Genomic DNA, 14516 nt, shown 5'->3' with positions numbered 1-14516 from the left:
TGAGGTTTGGGTTTATTTTTTGCTTGTTTTCTTTGCAAAAAATAAGACAAAATAAGTTCATTTTGTGAACTAATAAAATATTAGTTTTATTTTCAAAGGAAAAGAGCTTCCTTTGAAAAATTTTTGACCCTGGAAGTTTTGGAGTCAAGCAATGATGACTCATTGACTTCAAGAGTTGAGTTTATTCTTAAATGGGTTGCATAGGATAAATCTGCTACTGCTAAGTCACTTCAGTCGTGTCTGACTCTGTGCGACCCCATAGACGGCAGCCACCAGGCTCCCCCATCCCTGGGATTCTCCAGGCAAGAACACTGGAGTGGGTTGCCATTTCCTTCTCCAATGCATGAAAGTGAAAGGTGAAAAGTGAAAGTGAAGTCGCTCAGTCGTGTCTGACTCTTAGCGACCCATGGACTGCAGCCTACCAGGCTCCTCCATCCATGGGATTTTCCAGGCAAAGTACTGGAGTGGGGTGCCATTGCCTTCTCCGAGGATAAATCTAGGTAAGGGTAATTTAACATGGAAGTTAAATTCATGAAGAGTTTGCAAGGGAAGCGTAGGAAGGGGAAAAAGAAACTGAAAATGAACGTAAGAGAACAGTGAAGATCAGGTGCTTTGCATGAAAGATTTGATAAGGGCCTCTTCAAATCAAATGACCTGTGCTTTTTGTACTTTAATCACTTCTGAATTCATAATATTGAAAAATGAGTAATGTGCTCTGTTATTTATCCTTGTCAGACCCTCCTTATTCCAAACTGATCAACTGGTATGCCACTGGGACTAACCAGTTAGAAAGTGCCAAGTGTTAACTCTTCTGTTACTGAACTGTGGCAAGGCCTATAGGTTTGTAGAGAGGGAACAATTGGGATCAGGATGGTAGGGTGGGCAGTGGGGGGCAGATGGTGGTACTGAATACCACCAGTGTCCGTTTACCAGGCTATATGATGTTTTTTGTATATTTTAACAACAATTATCGCTCTGCCTGTTCCTCTCTTTCTCAAGTGATAACAGTACCCCTTTAGACTTGAAAGTTTATGATACATTGGTGTCAACTCTTCCAGCATTTAATGCAGTGATTTTCTTTATTCTCATATTTCCTGAATGTTATCTGACATGTACATTGTTATTCTATAATCTGTGCTATGTGCCATTTTGATTTTTTAACTCAAAAGCTGTAGAATAATTTACAGACTAAGTTTTGAAACTCACCTTCATCTGTTAATGTAGACATGGCAACAAATGTTTAAGTATCATGAGTTGTTTGGTAAACACTTGCTCTTAAAATGTTCAAAGATATATAATTCATGATTAGGTTTCACTCAATTGTTTAACTATGTTTCTTTAGATATTCCCTCATTTCCTGACAAGGTCAAAATACTCTTTTCCCTTATAGTGGCCTTAAATTTCCAGACCCCTGGTCTTCCTATGGATCTTCAAAATGGGAAATTTTTGGATAATGGTTGTTCTGGATATGTTTTAAAACCACACTTCCTAAGAGATAAAAAAACAAAGTTTAATCCACATAAAGTACTAATAGACAATAATCCACTCACACTTACAATAAGGGTAAGATTACTTTTACCTTTTTTTCAGTTATGATATAAGCTAGATAGTACCCACTAATACTTTTAGTTCCATTGATTTTCCTTATTACCTTTTAAATTTCTGTTAATCTTTTCAGGTACTGTAGGTGGATGGTATTGCAGCATCTTGCCATATCTTTTTGTTGCCTTTTTGCATGAATGAAAAAATTCAAAAAGTTGCATTGTTCTAATTAGAGGAACATGTCTAGTTGTTCTAGGGAATAGCTGGGACGAAGCAGCCACCTTTTCAGACCCCTTCCTAATCCACACAAATCTCTCTGATGTGCTTCTGTGTGTTTCCTCCTTTCTTTTTCAATCTACCTCCAAGCAGTTCTTTCTCACTTTCATTTGTGGGTTCCTCTTTTGTTATTTAGTCACTAAATCATGTCTAACTGTTTTGCAGCCCCATGGACTGTAGCCCACCAGGCTTCTCTGTCCATGGGATTTCCCAGACAAGAATACTGGGGTGGGTTTCCATTACCTTCTCCAGGGGATCTTCCCAACCCAGAGATTGCACCCACATCTCCTGATTTGACAGGTGTTTTCTTTACTATTGAGCCACTGGGAAGCCCCTGCATGCTTAGTTGCTCAGTCGTGTCTAACTCTTTGCAACCCCATGAACTGGAGCCTGCCAGACTCCTCTGTCTATGGGATTCTCCAGGCAAGAATACTCAAGTGGGTAGCCATTCTCTTCTCCAGGGTAGCCCCTATGTGTCCCTAAAATATTCACGTTGCCAAAGGCTTTTTCTCAATCCTCATATCAAACTAAACATTCTCTTTGTATTCTTTTATACACTTTCATGGTTTCAACCACAAACATGCTCACATTGCTAATCTGACTTCATTTTTTGACTCTAAAGGCTTATTTTTAATAGCCCGTCTAGCATCCTACCAGTGTTCTGTCAGACTTAAAATATTAAAGCCGAACATCCCTTCCTAGTTAACTCTCTTCCATTTTATTGAAATCTCAGTGAACTGAGTCAAATTCATTTATTCAGTTGACCCAGGCCATAAAATTGGGAGCTATTCTTCTCTTCCACATCTCCTTCACGTCCCATGTCTTATCAGTCTCTAACTTCTGTAGATCTTACTTTAATTGTCTTTTTTATTCATTCCCTTGATCTGATGTCATTTGCTGCTGTCTTTTTTTTTTTTTTTTTGTAAGGAATTTCATACCTGTCATCACCTCTGTTCCTTTGGCTTCCTAAGGGGTTTTTAGGTAGCCTGTCTCAGTCATCCTGATCCATCTTCTACAAGTCAACAAGAGAGATTTTGCTGAGGGTAACCTGATCATGTCTACTTAATATTTATTTGTGTCTCCTGATTGTTTTCTTAGTCTGGCTTTGTCCCACTCCTCTAGCCTCATCTCTCACCACTCCCAGCCTTTTAACCCATTTTAAAATCATATGGAAGCCTTTTGTTTTTTTTTTTTTTGGTTCACAATGGCACCTCTAGGTACTGCATATGCTATTTTCTTTGACTGGACTACTCTTCCATTCTTCATCTGCCTGTTGCATTCTGACTCATTATTTTCAAGACTTTCAGAGTCACTTCTTTTTAGAAACCTTTTCCTGTGCTAAGTTGCATTTCTTTTGAAGTTTTCTTCTGTTTTTCCATGACACCCTATGTTGTTGTTGTTTAGTCGCTCAGTAGTGTCCGACTCTTTGGCAGTTCCATGGACTGTGGCTGACCAGGCTCCTCTCTCCATGGGTCTTCCCAGGTAAGAATATTGGAGTGGTTTGCCATTTCCTTTCTTGGGAGGTCTTCCTGGCCAAGGAATCGAACCCACATCTCCTGCATTGGCAGGCAGATTCTTGACCACTGAGCCACTAGCAAAGGCCATAAAACTCTATACATCCATGCATTATGGCACTTACCACACCGCAAGTTACATTTACTTGTTATACTTGGCTTTCTCCCCCCACTTGTCTGAGGGTCCTTTAAAAATAGAGACTATGTTTTGTTCAATCCTTATCCACAGTCACTGACACAAAGTATTTGCTTAGTACATGTAGGTTAATTTGAAAAAGCGAAGCTGGAAGATAGCTGGTATGCACAGATGTTTATAAATGCCACCTATTTATACTCCAAAAGGGGCTTACGTGACATGATGTGGAAGAGGTAGGGTTAATGATTTTCCTAGGAAGCTGCTCTCATAGCCACGTGGGTCTTCCCCTCTTCTAATTGTTCTAGGGAGCTTTGTGATTATTTGCACAAATTGTGGAAAGCATGATTTGAGAATCAGAAGCCCCAGTTTTGCCATTATTTTTCTTAGGTCCTTGATAAAGTCATTCAGCATTTCTGGTTTACTCTTTGTTACCTGTAAACAGAGAACTTTGGAATAAATCGGTTATTTTCAAGCTTATAAAAACTATGCAATCATTTCCTAAGCTTAAAGTCTCCTGAGTAAGACCACCGGATGAAAGCAAGAGCTATCTGGTTGACCACTAAGGGTCGTCTGCTTGACATCCATCCTCTGCAGTGGCCCTTGAAGGGACTTTGTGAATCAAAGTGTACAAATTATTCGAATGATAAATCTCTTAAATTCTATTTCAGTGCTCATATTCAGTTATCATTATTACTTAGTTAGCAATTTTTGTTGTTGTTGTTGTGAGTTACACCTCCCTAATAAAAAGGATATATTGCCCAGAGGGCTGATAGTCAGCTGATGTGAGGGTGTTCAGTCGCTGGCGTGGGGGTTCAGTCGCTGTTGCGTGTGACTTTTTGGGACCCCATGGACTGTAACCCACTAGGCTCCTCTGTCCATGGAATTCTCCAAGCAAGAACACTACAGTGGGTTGCTGGGCCAATTCCATGCTGATCATTAAATATTTGTGCAGTCACTCTGATTTCTACTGGGTGCTATAATGTGTGGAGGTAGGAAAGGAAAAATTACACATTGGCACGTTTTTCTTTTCTCTTCCCTCCTTTTTTCTTTTTATAAACTTTTATTGGATATGTCCTAATTCTTTTTCTTTCTTTCATTTTTCCCTTTATTCAAAGGTATTTATTTGTTCCTATTTATTATAATCTTCAGAAATTGAAATCATGTCTCAATTTCTACATTAATGATAGCTCAGTTGGTAAAGAATCTGCTGGCAATGCAGGTGACCCTGCTTTGATTTCTGGGTTTGGGAAGGTCAGCTGGAGAAGGGATAGGCTATCCACTCCAGTATTCTTGGGCTTGCCTTGTGACTCAGCTGGTAAAGAATCCACTTGCAATGTGGGAGACCTGGGTTCGATCCCTGGGTTGGGAAGATCGCCTGGAGAAGGGAAAGGCTACCCACTCCAGTATTCTGGCCTGGAGAATTCCATGGACCATATAGTCCATGGGGTCCCAAAGAGTAGGACAGGACTGAGTGACTTTCCCTTTCACACTTTATAAATTAGTACACTTCAAATGCTGTTCTTTTTTATTTAGACTTTGTTCCTTTTGTTCAGTTCAGTGGCTGTCATGTCCGACTCTTTGCAACCCCATGGATTGCAGCATTCCAGGCCTCCCTGTCTGTCACCAATGCCCAGAGTTTACTCAAACTCATGTCCATTGAGTTGATGATGCCATTCAACCATATCATCCTCTGTCATCCCCTTTTCCTTCCACCTTCAATCTTTCCCAGCATCAAGGTCTTTTCCAATCAGTCAGTTCTTTGCAACATGTGGCCAAAGTATTGGAGTTTCAGCTTCAACATCAGTCCTTCCAATGAATATTCAGGACTGATTTCCTTTAGGATGGACTGGTTGGATCTCCTTGCAGTCCAAGGGACTCTCAAGAGTCTTCTCCAACACCACAGGTCAAAAGCATCAATTATTTGGAGCTCAGCTTTCTTTATAGTCCAACTCTCACATCCATACATGACTTCTGGAAAAACCATAGCTTTGTCTAGATGGACCTTTGTTTGCAAAGTAATGTCTCTGCTTTTTAATATGCTGTCTAGGTTGGTCATAGCTTTTCTTCCAAGGAGCAAGCGTCTTTTAATTTCATGGCTGCAGTCACCATCTGCAGTGATTTTGGAGCCCAAGAAAATAAAGTCTCTCACTGTTTTCACTGTTTCCCCATCTATTTGCCATGAAGTGATGGGACCAGATGCCATGACCTTCATTTTCTGAGTGTTGAGCTTTAAGCCAACTTTTTCACTCTCGTCTTTCACTTTCATCAAGAGGCTCTTTAGTTCTTTTTCACTTTCTGCCATAAGGGTGGTGTCATCTGCATATCTGAGGTTATTGATATTTCTCCCAGCAATCTTGATTCCAGCTTGTGCTTCATCCAGTCCAACATTTCTCATGATGTACCCTGCATAAAAGTTAAATAAGCAAGGTGACAATATATAGCCTTGACGTACTCCTTTCTGTATTTGGAACCAGTTTGTTGTTCCATGTCCAGTTCTAACTGTTGCTTCCTGACCTGCATACAGGTTTCTCAAAAGGCAGGTCAGGTGGTCTGATATTCCCATACTTTTCAGAATTTTCCACAGTTTATTTTGATCCACACAGTCAAAGGCTTTGGCATAGTCAATAAAGCAGAAGTAGATGTTTTTCTGGAACTCTCTTGCTTTTTCCATGGTCCATCGGATGTTGGCAATTTGATCTCTGGTTCCTCTGCCTTTTCTAAAACCAACTTGAACATCCAGAAGTTCACAGTTCATGTACTGCTGAAGCCTGGTTTGGAGAGTTTTGAGCATTACTTTGCTAGTGTGTGAAATGAGTGCAGTTTTGTAGTAGTTTGAGCATTCTTTGGCATTGCCTTTCTTTGGGATTGGAATGAAAACTGATCTTTTCCAGTCCGTGGCCACTGCTGAATTTTCCAGATTTTCTGGCATATTGAGTGCAGCACTTTAACAACATCATTTCCTTTGTTCCTTAAAGTGAAATAAATCTGTACTTCAACAATTAGCTTGAATAATAGAAGGTGAAATAAAATTATTATTAATTACTTTGTTAAACATTTTTCTGCTATTCAATCCCTAAAATATGTATATATGAAATAATTGATTTTTCAAACCAGGTGACTTATGATAATATAGACAACAATGGATAAGGTGAAAATTCATGATAATTTATCCAAACATATAAATTATATTGTCAGAAAATGCTATCATAGAAAATTATGTGGTGCTTTTTTGTACATTTCAAGTAATGTTAATAGTTTCCATTTTTTCTGCTGTTTATAGACTATACATATTTTAAAATAGTTCAAGTTATTGGAGTGCTCAGTCTGTCTTTTAGCAGAAGGGGGGTCATAATATTTTTAAACATTGCTTTACAACAATCATAACAAATGCTGTTAGAATAAAAATATATGTTCGACCATAAATATTGGAGAATGTGGATTCTGCTATAATCACATCTGGGTCAAATGGAATAATTTGGTAATCATCTTTTGATACTTAAGTTGAAATTTAACTCAAAAAGGACTAAAGTTTAAGATTTGCCTTGTTTTCTATGTTGTTTTTTGGTGGGACTTGACTTAGTTCATCATAATGTTTTGGAAAACATTTTATTTTGAAAGTTAGCAGTGATACAGTTTGTTCTGCTGAATTCTTGAATTTACTTATTTTTGTGCAGCTCATCAGTGGTATCCAGTTGCCTCCCAGTTATCAAAACAAAGCTGATACCTTAGTGATTGTAGAAATTTTTGGGGTTCCAAATGATCAAATGAAACAGCAGAGTCGTGTAATTAAAAAAAATGGTGAGCTTCTAATATATTTTATTGATCAGCCTGTTAGATTTCACGTTGGAAAGCTTAAAAATTACATATTGATAGAGTTTTGATACATATTTATTTTTCATAAGGAAAAGCTTTTGCATTATGTTCAAGATGACCAAAGTATTATATGCAGCAAAAACAATTTGATAATAACTTAATGTTGGTTAGATATAGTTTCAATTACAGATACAAAAATGTATCTGACCTGAAGAAGTAGTGTTTTTTCCATTTTTACTTCCTTTTTATGTTTTCCTGTTTGACTGATTAAGAGAGAGATTTTGATGGCCTCAAATCTATCTAGCTGCTAGCTTCTGTGCAAAATAAAAAGCTTAAGATTTCTCTGATATAGTGTGTTGCATAGTTTTACTTAACAGCTTGAATATTTTAGATCAAAGGTCTGTGGCTTCTGACAGTATGCCATAGAAACTTACTCATAATAGTATTTGGATTCATAATTCAGCCATTTTTGCCAGAAGAGAAATGTAGGAATGAAAGAAGTGACTTTGGTGAGATTTTCAGTGTGCCAGCATCTCATGACAGTTTACATGATACAGTACTAACACTGTTATTTATTCTCTGAAGTTGAAATCATTAAGAACATTAGAAAAGTATAGATTCTTGGGGTTGACTGTTAGTCAGATAGTCAGAATCACTCAGGAAGAGAACTTGCAGCTGATTCTTTGAAAGTAGAATCTTCTTTGAGTGAATATTCTCAAAGTATAGTGGACTTCATTTCAGAGTCTAGAAATATGCTCCAGGTTGAATGGCATGGACAGAGAAACAGGTGCAGTTTGAGCTATCTTTTTCTTCTTTGGTGATAATTCCCTCAAATCCAATGTTTGCCTCCTCCCAAACCCCAAATATTCCTCCACCTCAGCTTCTAGGAACAAAGGAGAGAAAAAAGATTTGGAAAGTTTTATTACCTCATCCTGTGTTATCATCGGGAAGGGATATTAGTAGTAACTCCCTGCCTTATTTGGCTCCTGTTAGAGTTGAAATGGCAGTGTCAAGAAATGGTAACTGCTAATATCAAGAAGCTTCTAGTAACCTATCCTTTGTTCTCTCCATCCCCCTTACTTGAGTCTTCATGACTAAATGCACAGAACATTAATTTATTCCATGCATCCCTTATATAATACTGTGATTTTAGCTCCCATTAGAAATTTGATTGCATCCCTGGCTTTATGGGAATATACCTACAAAAATTCATTTTGGTTCACCAGACATTATTGAGCCTATCATGTTAAAAGCCTGATTCTAAGTATCAAAAAACTTAAAACCTCTATTAACTGCATTCTTATGTATGCCCCAACTAATTCTATTATAGATAGTTTATAGTTCAGTATGGAATATGAGATGTAAGTGAAATTGTTGTGAAAGAGTCATTAGTGCTTTAAAGAAAGTACAAAGAATTGTATGGAAGGGGCAAATTTGAAGATGATTCTTGGCAAATGAGTAGAATTTTTTTTTTATAGAGATTGAGGATAAGGGAATTTTCTTTCTTTCTTTTTTCTCTATTTTTGGCCACAGTTTGAGACTTGTGGGATCTTAGTTCTCTGACCAGGGATTGAACTCAGGTGATGGCAGAGAAAGTGCTGAATCCTAACCACTGTTCCTCTAGGGAATTCCCTAGGATAGGGGAATTTAAGGCAAAAGTAATAATATGTGTGCTAAAACATGGAGAAAACAAAATTCAAACATGTCAGCAGAAAGTACAAAAGTTCAAGTACATCATACTTAAGAAAGATTAGTTGTGAGATAAAATGAGAGATTTACTTTGGGGATGGCTATGGAAAATCGTGAAAGCCATGACACAGCATTTGAAACTTTCTTTTCTGTATAAAATGAATAAAATGAAAACTTTTAAACAGGGATATAAAGCACTAAGAACTGAGTGTTAACAGAGATCGTTTCTACAGAGTAGAGAGGAAGAAGTGTGAGAGAGAGAGATGAGAAATACAGGAGAGAGTCAGGATGTGGTTTCACAGTGACACGATGCAGAAGTCAAGTCTTAAAGACGGGCTGCACTATCAGAAAAGGAATGGAGGATACACGTGAGGAAGACTGGCAGGACTGAAAGTGTCGATAGCCAGACGAGAAGGGCACGGAGATCGCCTAGCTACTAGGGTGATGGTAGTGCATTGAAAGACATGAGCATCTGGGAGGAAAACAATCATGTTTGCGTACAATAAGGGAGTGATTTTTTAGAAATATTTATTCATTTGGTTGCATCAGGTGTTAGTTGCAGCATGGAGCATCTTCATTGCGTCATGTGGGATCTTTCCTTGTGGTGCTGGACTCTCTAGTTGTGGCGCAGGCTCTGGGATGTGCAGGCTTCAGTAGCTGCAGCACTTGGTCTTTCTAGTTGTGGTGGGTAGGCCTCGTTGCTCCAAAGCATGTGCGATCTTAGTTCCCTGAACAGGGATTGAACCTGGGTCTCCTGTATTGCAAGGTGGATTCTTTAACCACTGGACCACCGGGGAAGTCCCATGATTTTTAACTATATTTGTAACTATCAAATTAGTTTTTTTGTTTTTTTAATTTGACAACTAATAGGACTTTCACATATATCTATGTGTGATTTTATGTGTGTATGAAAGAAAGAGTATGGTCAAGCAGGATTAGCAGACAGAGAATAAGTTAGCATAAGAATTTTGTGCAGGCATTTTGCAGTGTCTATAGAGATTTCACTCTTAAACCTGTTTCCTGTACTTCACTGAATTACTTCTCTGTTAGGGCAAGGTAAGATGTTCATTATTTCAATGTGAGTGAATTCGTTTAGTATTTTCAGTAGCATCGACTGCATTCTGAATTCCTACCTAGTAAATGTGCACTGTGACCACAGATACACCACAGAAAGCACAGATATGGTATAATTAGTCACAGCTGCTTCAATATGTGCTGAAACATGACACAAAGGACAAATCTATTGAGGTAGCATGTGTAGCATTGCCTTTGTTCGTGAAAAACAATGCATTATTTTTCCCTGAACTTTTTTTTTTATTAAAGTAAGAGCATTTATTTGATCTGGATGAGAATTTCTTGGTTCCATTCAATTATGCTTAATTTTTATCTGATTTGGGTCACATTGTAATGCAATTTGGATTTCTTGTTTGGCAGGAGAGTATTTGGGATGCTCTATTTCGCTAGGGACATAGATTACTCATCAATTTTGGATTTGAAAATAAGCATTTAATCAAAAGAAGGATCAAGAGCTGACTTTAGAGCAAACATTAGTGAGCTCTCAGTCCAACCACTGTCTGTAGTTCTTCCCATACTATGTCCTGATCTAGAAAAATGATGTTATATAACTTCCTGTTGTCTCAAGTTTTCTTTGTTGATAAAATACTTGAACACAACAGTCATATTGTATAACAGTTACATGTTTCTGCTGTGAACACCATTTGTTTGATTTCCTGCCCCACTACTTAATGGCTATTTCTTGAAGGCTATTTCATACACACACAAAAATTGCTATTTTTGAAGTTTATGAAACATCTTTGTGACTCAGTTTCCCATCTGTAAATGTGGATAGAGATAACCCTGGTGTGAGGATTAAGTGAGATTATCTCCTTAAAGTTTTTAGAATATTGCCCAGCACTTGTAAATACCTAATAAATGTTATTATTGCCATTATTATTTCTTTCTCATTGCATGCATTAAAGATTTAAGTCCTCTAAACCATCAGCTTTCATTATTACTATTAAAGTGTTAAAAATAAGAATTTTAGAGAACAGATATTAAGCATTTTCCCCTAGGAACAGAGTTTGATTTTTTTATTTTATTTTATCTCTTCCTTTATATTTCAGCTTTTAATCCAAGATGGAATGAAACATTCACATTTGTTATTCAGGTGCCAGAATTAGCATTGATTCGTTTTGTTGCTGAAAATCAAGGTTTAATAGCTGGAAATGAATTTCTTGGACAATATACTTTACCAGTTCTGTGCATGAACAGAGGTAATATTCTGAAAAGTAAGAAGACTGTGCTAATATTTATGTATAACTTGAGTTAACAAAGAGACTCTTTGATATACCAAATAGCTTTCTTCATGGCAGTCAGATATGTAAAGGAAAAAAATATATATATATTGATATACTTATCTATCTATATATATATTGATATAGTTCTTCCTAGTGGAAGTATAGAAGTATGTTCTGATACAGAAGGTGGGATTAGGGACTGAGAATGCTAGGAAAACTAATTAGACAAACTTGACTTATATGAAAATTTCTCTGCATGGATTATAGCTCTTTTGTTTCAGTTAAGAGTTGGCATGACTGCCATGAAGGAATGAAGGATGGGAACCATTCAGAAGGGAGAAGAAGTGACTCTTTTTTTCCACATGAGAAGAGACAGGGAGCCCAACACTCTTATCTTGACTCTTTTCAGAGCTGCCTCGCAGTCACCTCTCTGGGGTGACTTACAGTGTGCTCCCAGTTTTATCCTTATATTTACTTTTCTAGTACCATCTGAGATGTACCTAGGAAACAGCCTTTCTGACGCAGAAGAGTGATGGCTAATTTTGGAGAGGCAGCATTTTCGGGGTGGCGGGAGAGGTGAGGAAGTATGAGCTGTGTGGTACTTAGTATGAAGTTGGAGTAGAAACTTCAAACATTTTGTTTTGGAGGAAAATGAATATACACGATGGAATATAGCTGCATAGTCCTAGTTTTTATATGTACTTTATTATTTCTTGCTGGGAAAGATTGAAGGCAAAAAGAGAAGGGGGAAGCAGAGGATGAGATGGTTAGATAGCATCACTGACTCAATGGACATGGATTTCTGGCACAACAAGAGGTAGTCCAAGACTTGACATGGGACAGTCAATTTATATCTACCCCAAGTATGAGATTCAGGAGAATACAGTGCATTTTTTACAGTTAACACTGTAGCTACTGCTGCTAAATCACTTCAGTCGTGTCCGACTCTGTGCGACCCCATAGACGGCAGCCCACCAGGCTCCCCAGTCCCAGGGATTCTCCAGGCAAGAACACTGGAGTGGGTTGCCATTTCCTTCTCCAATGAATAAAAGTGAAAAGTGAAAGTGAAGTCGCTCAGTCGTGTCTGACCCTCAGCGACCCCATGGACTGCAGCCTACCAGGCTCCTCCATCCATGGGATTTTCCAGGCAAGAGTACTGGAGTGGGGTGCCATTGCCTTCTCAGTGGAAAATATTTTGGGCATCCCTATAGCCCAACTCATGGACATGAATTTGAGCAAACTCCAGGAGATAGTGGTGGACAGAGGAGCCCGGCATGCTGTATATGTATAGTCCATGGGGTTGCAAAGAGTCAGACATGAGTTAGCAACTGAACAACAAACAGTAAAGCATGTTATTTCTCAGGAGCCCTATTGGGGCCCCTGCTGATGAATGTATTTTTATTGTGTTAATCAGATGTGATTCCTTTTGCAGGTTACCGTCGTGTTCCTCTGTTTTCCAAAATGGGTGAGAGTCTTGAGCCCGCTTCCCTTTTTATTTATGTTTGGTACATCAGATAGCTACTCATGGTACTTGAAATATCATTAGCTTACACATTGCAATAAAACAGTCTAGAATGAATGTCTAGATATTTTTTTCTTTTAATGTAAAGAAAAATAATTATTTTGAAGTGCTGAGCAATTTCACTTTTAAATATGCAAACTAGAGCAGTGGAAACAAAACAAAAGCTTCAGCGGATCCCGACTCAGTGTGACATCCTTGTCAGCCAATTTCTCTTGCCCCTCTGCTTCTGAGGCTGCTCTTTCAATTTGCTTGTATCATATTTAATTAGTAGAATTCACAAGTTTCTAAAATATGTCTGAGTGAATAACCTATGTTGGCAAATATTTGGAGGTATAAAAGAAATGTGAAATCTAAGAGTGTTTTAACTTCTAGACACTCACTAGTGCATATTGTAGTGGGAAGGAATTGGATTCCAGGTGCTTAGTGCCCTTTTACATCCTGGAGAGTAATTAGCCCTTACACTCTCAGACTAGTTCTTAGATGCTGTGCACTGGATTGGGTACCCTGTAATTACATAGACGTTTTTATGAGTGCATATGATTTTGATTTGCATTCAAACTGCCTTCCAGACTCTGTATCTCTAAAAGTGATGTACTACAGTGGCTTACATGCCCAGATCTTGGAATGAATTTGCATTGTGTCTGAATCTGCTTCCCTGGTGGCTCAGCTGGTAAAGAATCTGCCTGCAATGTGGGAGACCTGGGTTTGATCCCTGGGTTGGGAAGATCTCCTGGAGAAGGGAAAGGCTGCCCACTCCAGTATTCTGGCCTGGAGAATTCCATGGGCCATATAGTCCATGGGGTCTCAAAGAGTCAGATGCAATTGAGTGACTTTCACTTCCCTTCTGAATCTGCACTAAATGTACATTGAAGTTAATCTCTTGGTTAGATTTGAAATTCCTATGCTATTTCGTGTACTGGGCTTCTCAACCATCAGCAGGGTTTCGCTTTACTAAATGTCATATGTAGAAGAATATGGTTCAGCATTAACTGTTTTTCACAAAACCGAGCATACTAATATGGATTCTACCACACTGTTGCATGGCAGTGAGGTGAAATCACCCAGTAAAATTTTTGACAACAAAGAGGGCCATTATAAGTATTTGTTGAAATTAAATCTGACTTTATAATTAAAACAACAAAAATGACTCTTTGTTTATGATTGCTAATGCATTATCACTTGATAGCCAGACAAATACACAAAAAAGTCATCTACCATGTTTTCCTACTATCATGGTTTAGCCTCAGAACTAAATATTTAAAATAAACATGCCACTGGGAATTGAAATACCCAACCCATAAGAAGTTGGTTATCCCAGATTGCTCAGTGTGTAATCATCCAGATCCTCCTTCATGGGCTGTCAGGAGTTAAGACCAAGAGACAGTCTTCCCAGTGGGCTTCCCCAGTGGCACGGTACCTGCAGTGCAGGGGACTCCAGAGATGCGGGTTCGGTCCTTGGTTTGGGAAGATCCTTTAGAGTAGGAAAGCACTGGAAAAAACTCATGGACTGAGGAGCCTGCCAGGCGATAGCCTGTGAACTCACACAAGCGTTGGGTACAATGAGCACGTGAACAGAGTCTTCCCAGGGGGGAAATGAACAGCCAATTCCCACAGGAACGCTTCTCTTTTGCCAGATTACAAAATGATTTTAGATTTATATAGAATGCTTTTATTTTATGAAAAGGCCAATTTCAAATCTCCCTGAAAACTAAGCCGGATACAAAGTC

At 38.4% G+C, this 14516-nt stretch overlaps 1 protein-coding gene across 1 annotated transcript in view; it reads left to right on the top strand.

Annotated features, from left to right (window-relative positions):
- Nucleotides 1–12785, top strand: part of PLCZ1 (phospholipase C zeta 1) — a 49569-nt gene extending 36784 nt beyond the window's left edge. Inside the window, exons 10-13 of the mRNA XM_040233902.1 lie at nt 1391–1563; nt 7143–7266; nt 11094–11243; nt 12700–12785. Of these exons, the coding sequence (XP_040089836.1) occupies nt 1391–1563; nt 7143–7266; nt 11094–11243; nt 12700–12785 (533 nt within the window). The remainder of the gene's footprint in view (nt 1–1390; nt 1564–7142; nt 7267–11093; nt 11244–12699) is intronic.
- The last annotated feature ends 1731 nt before the right edge of the window (nt 12786–14516 follow it).

This window comes from Oryx dammah, unplaced genomic scaffold, assembly GCF_014754425.2.
Source record: "Oryx dammah isolate SB20612 unplaced genomic scaffold, SCBI_Odam_1.1 HiC_scaffold_29, whole genome shotgun sequence".
NCBI lineage: Eukaryota > Metazoa > Chordata > Mammalia > Artiodactyla > Bovidae > Oryx > Oryx dammah.
Note: the sequence above shows the minus strand (reverse complement) of the source record. Positions and strands in the feature narration are given on the sequence as shown.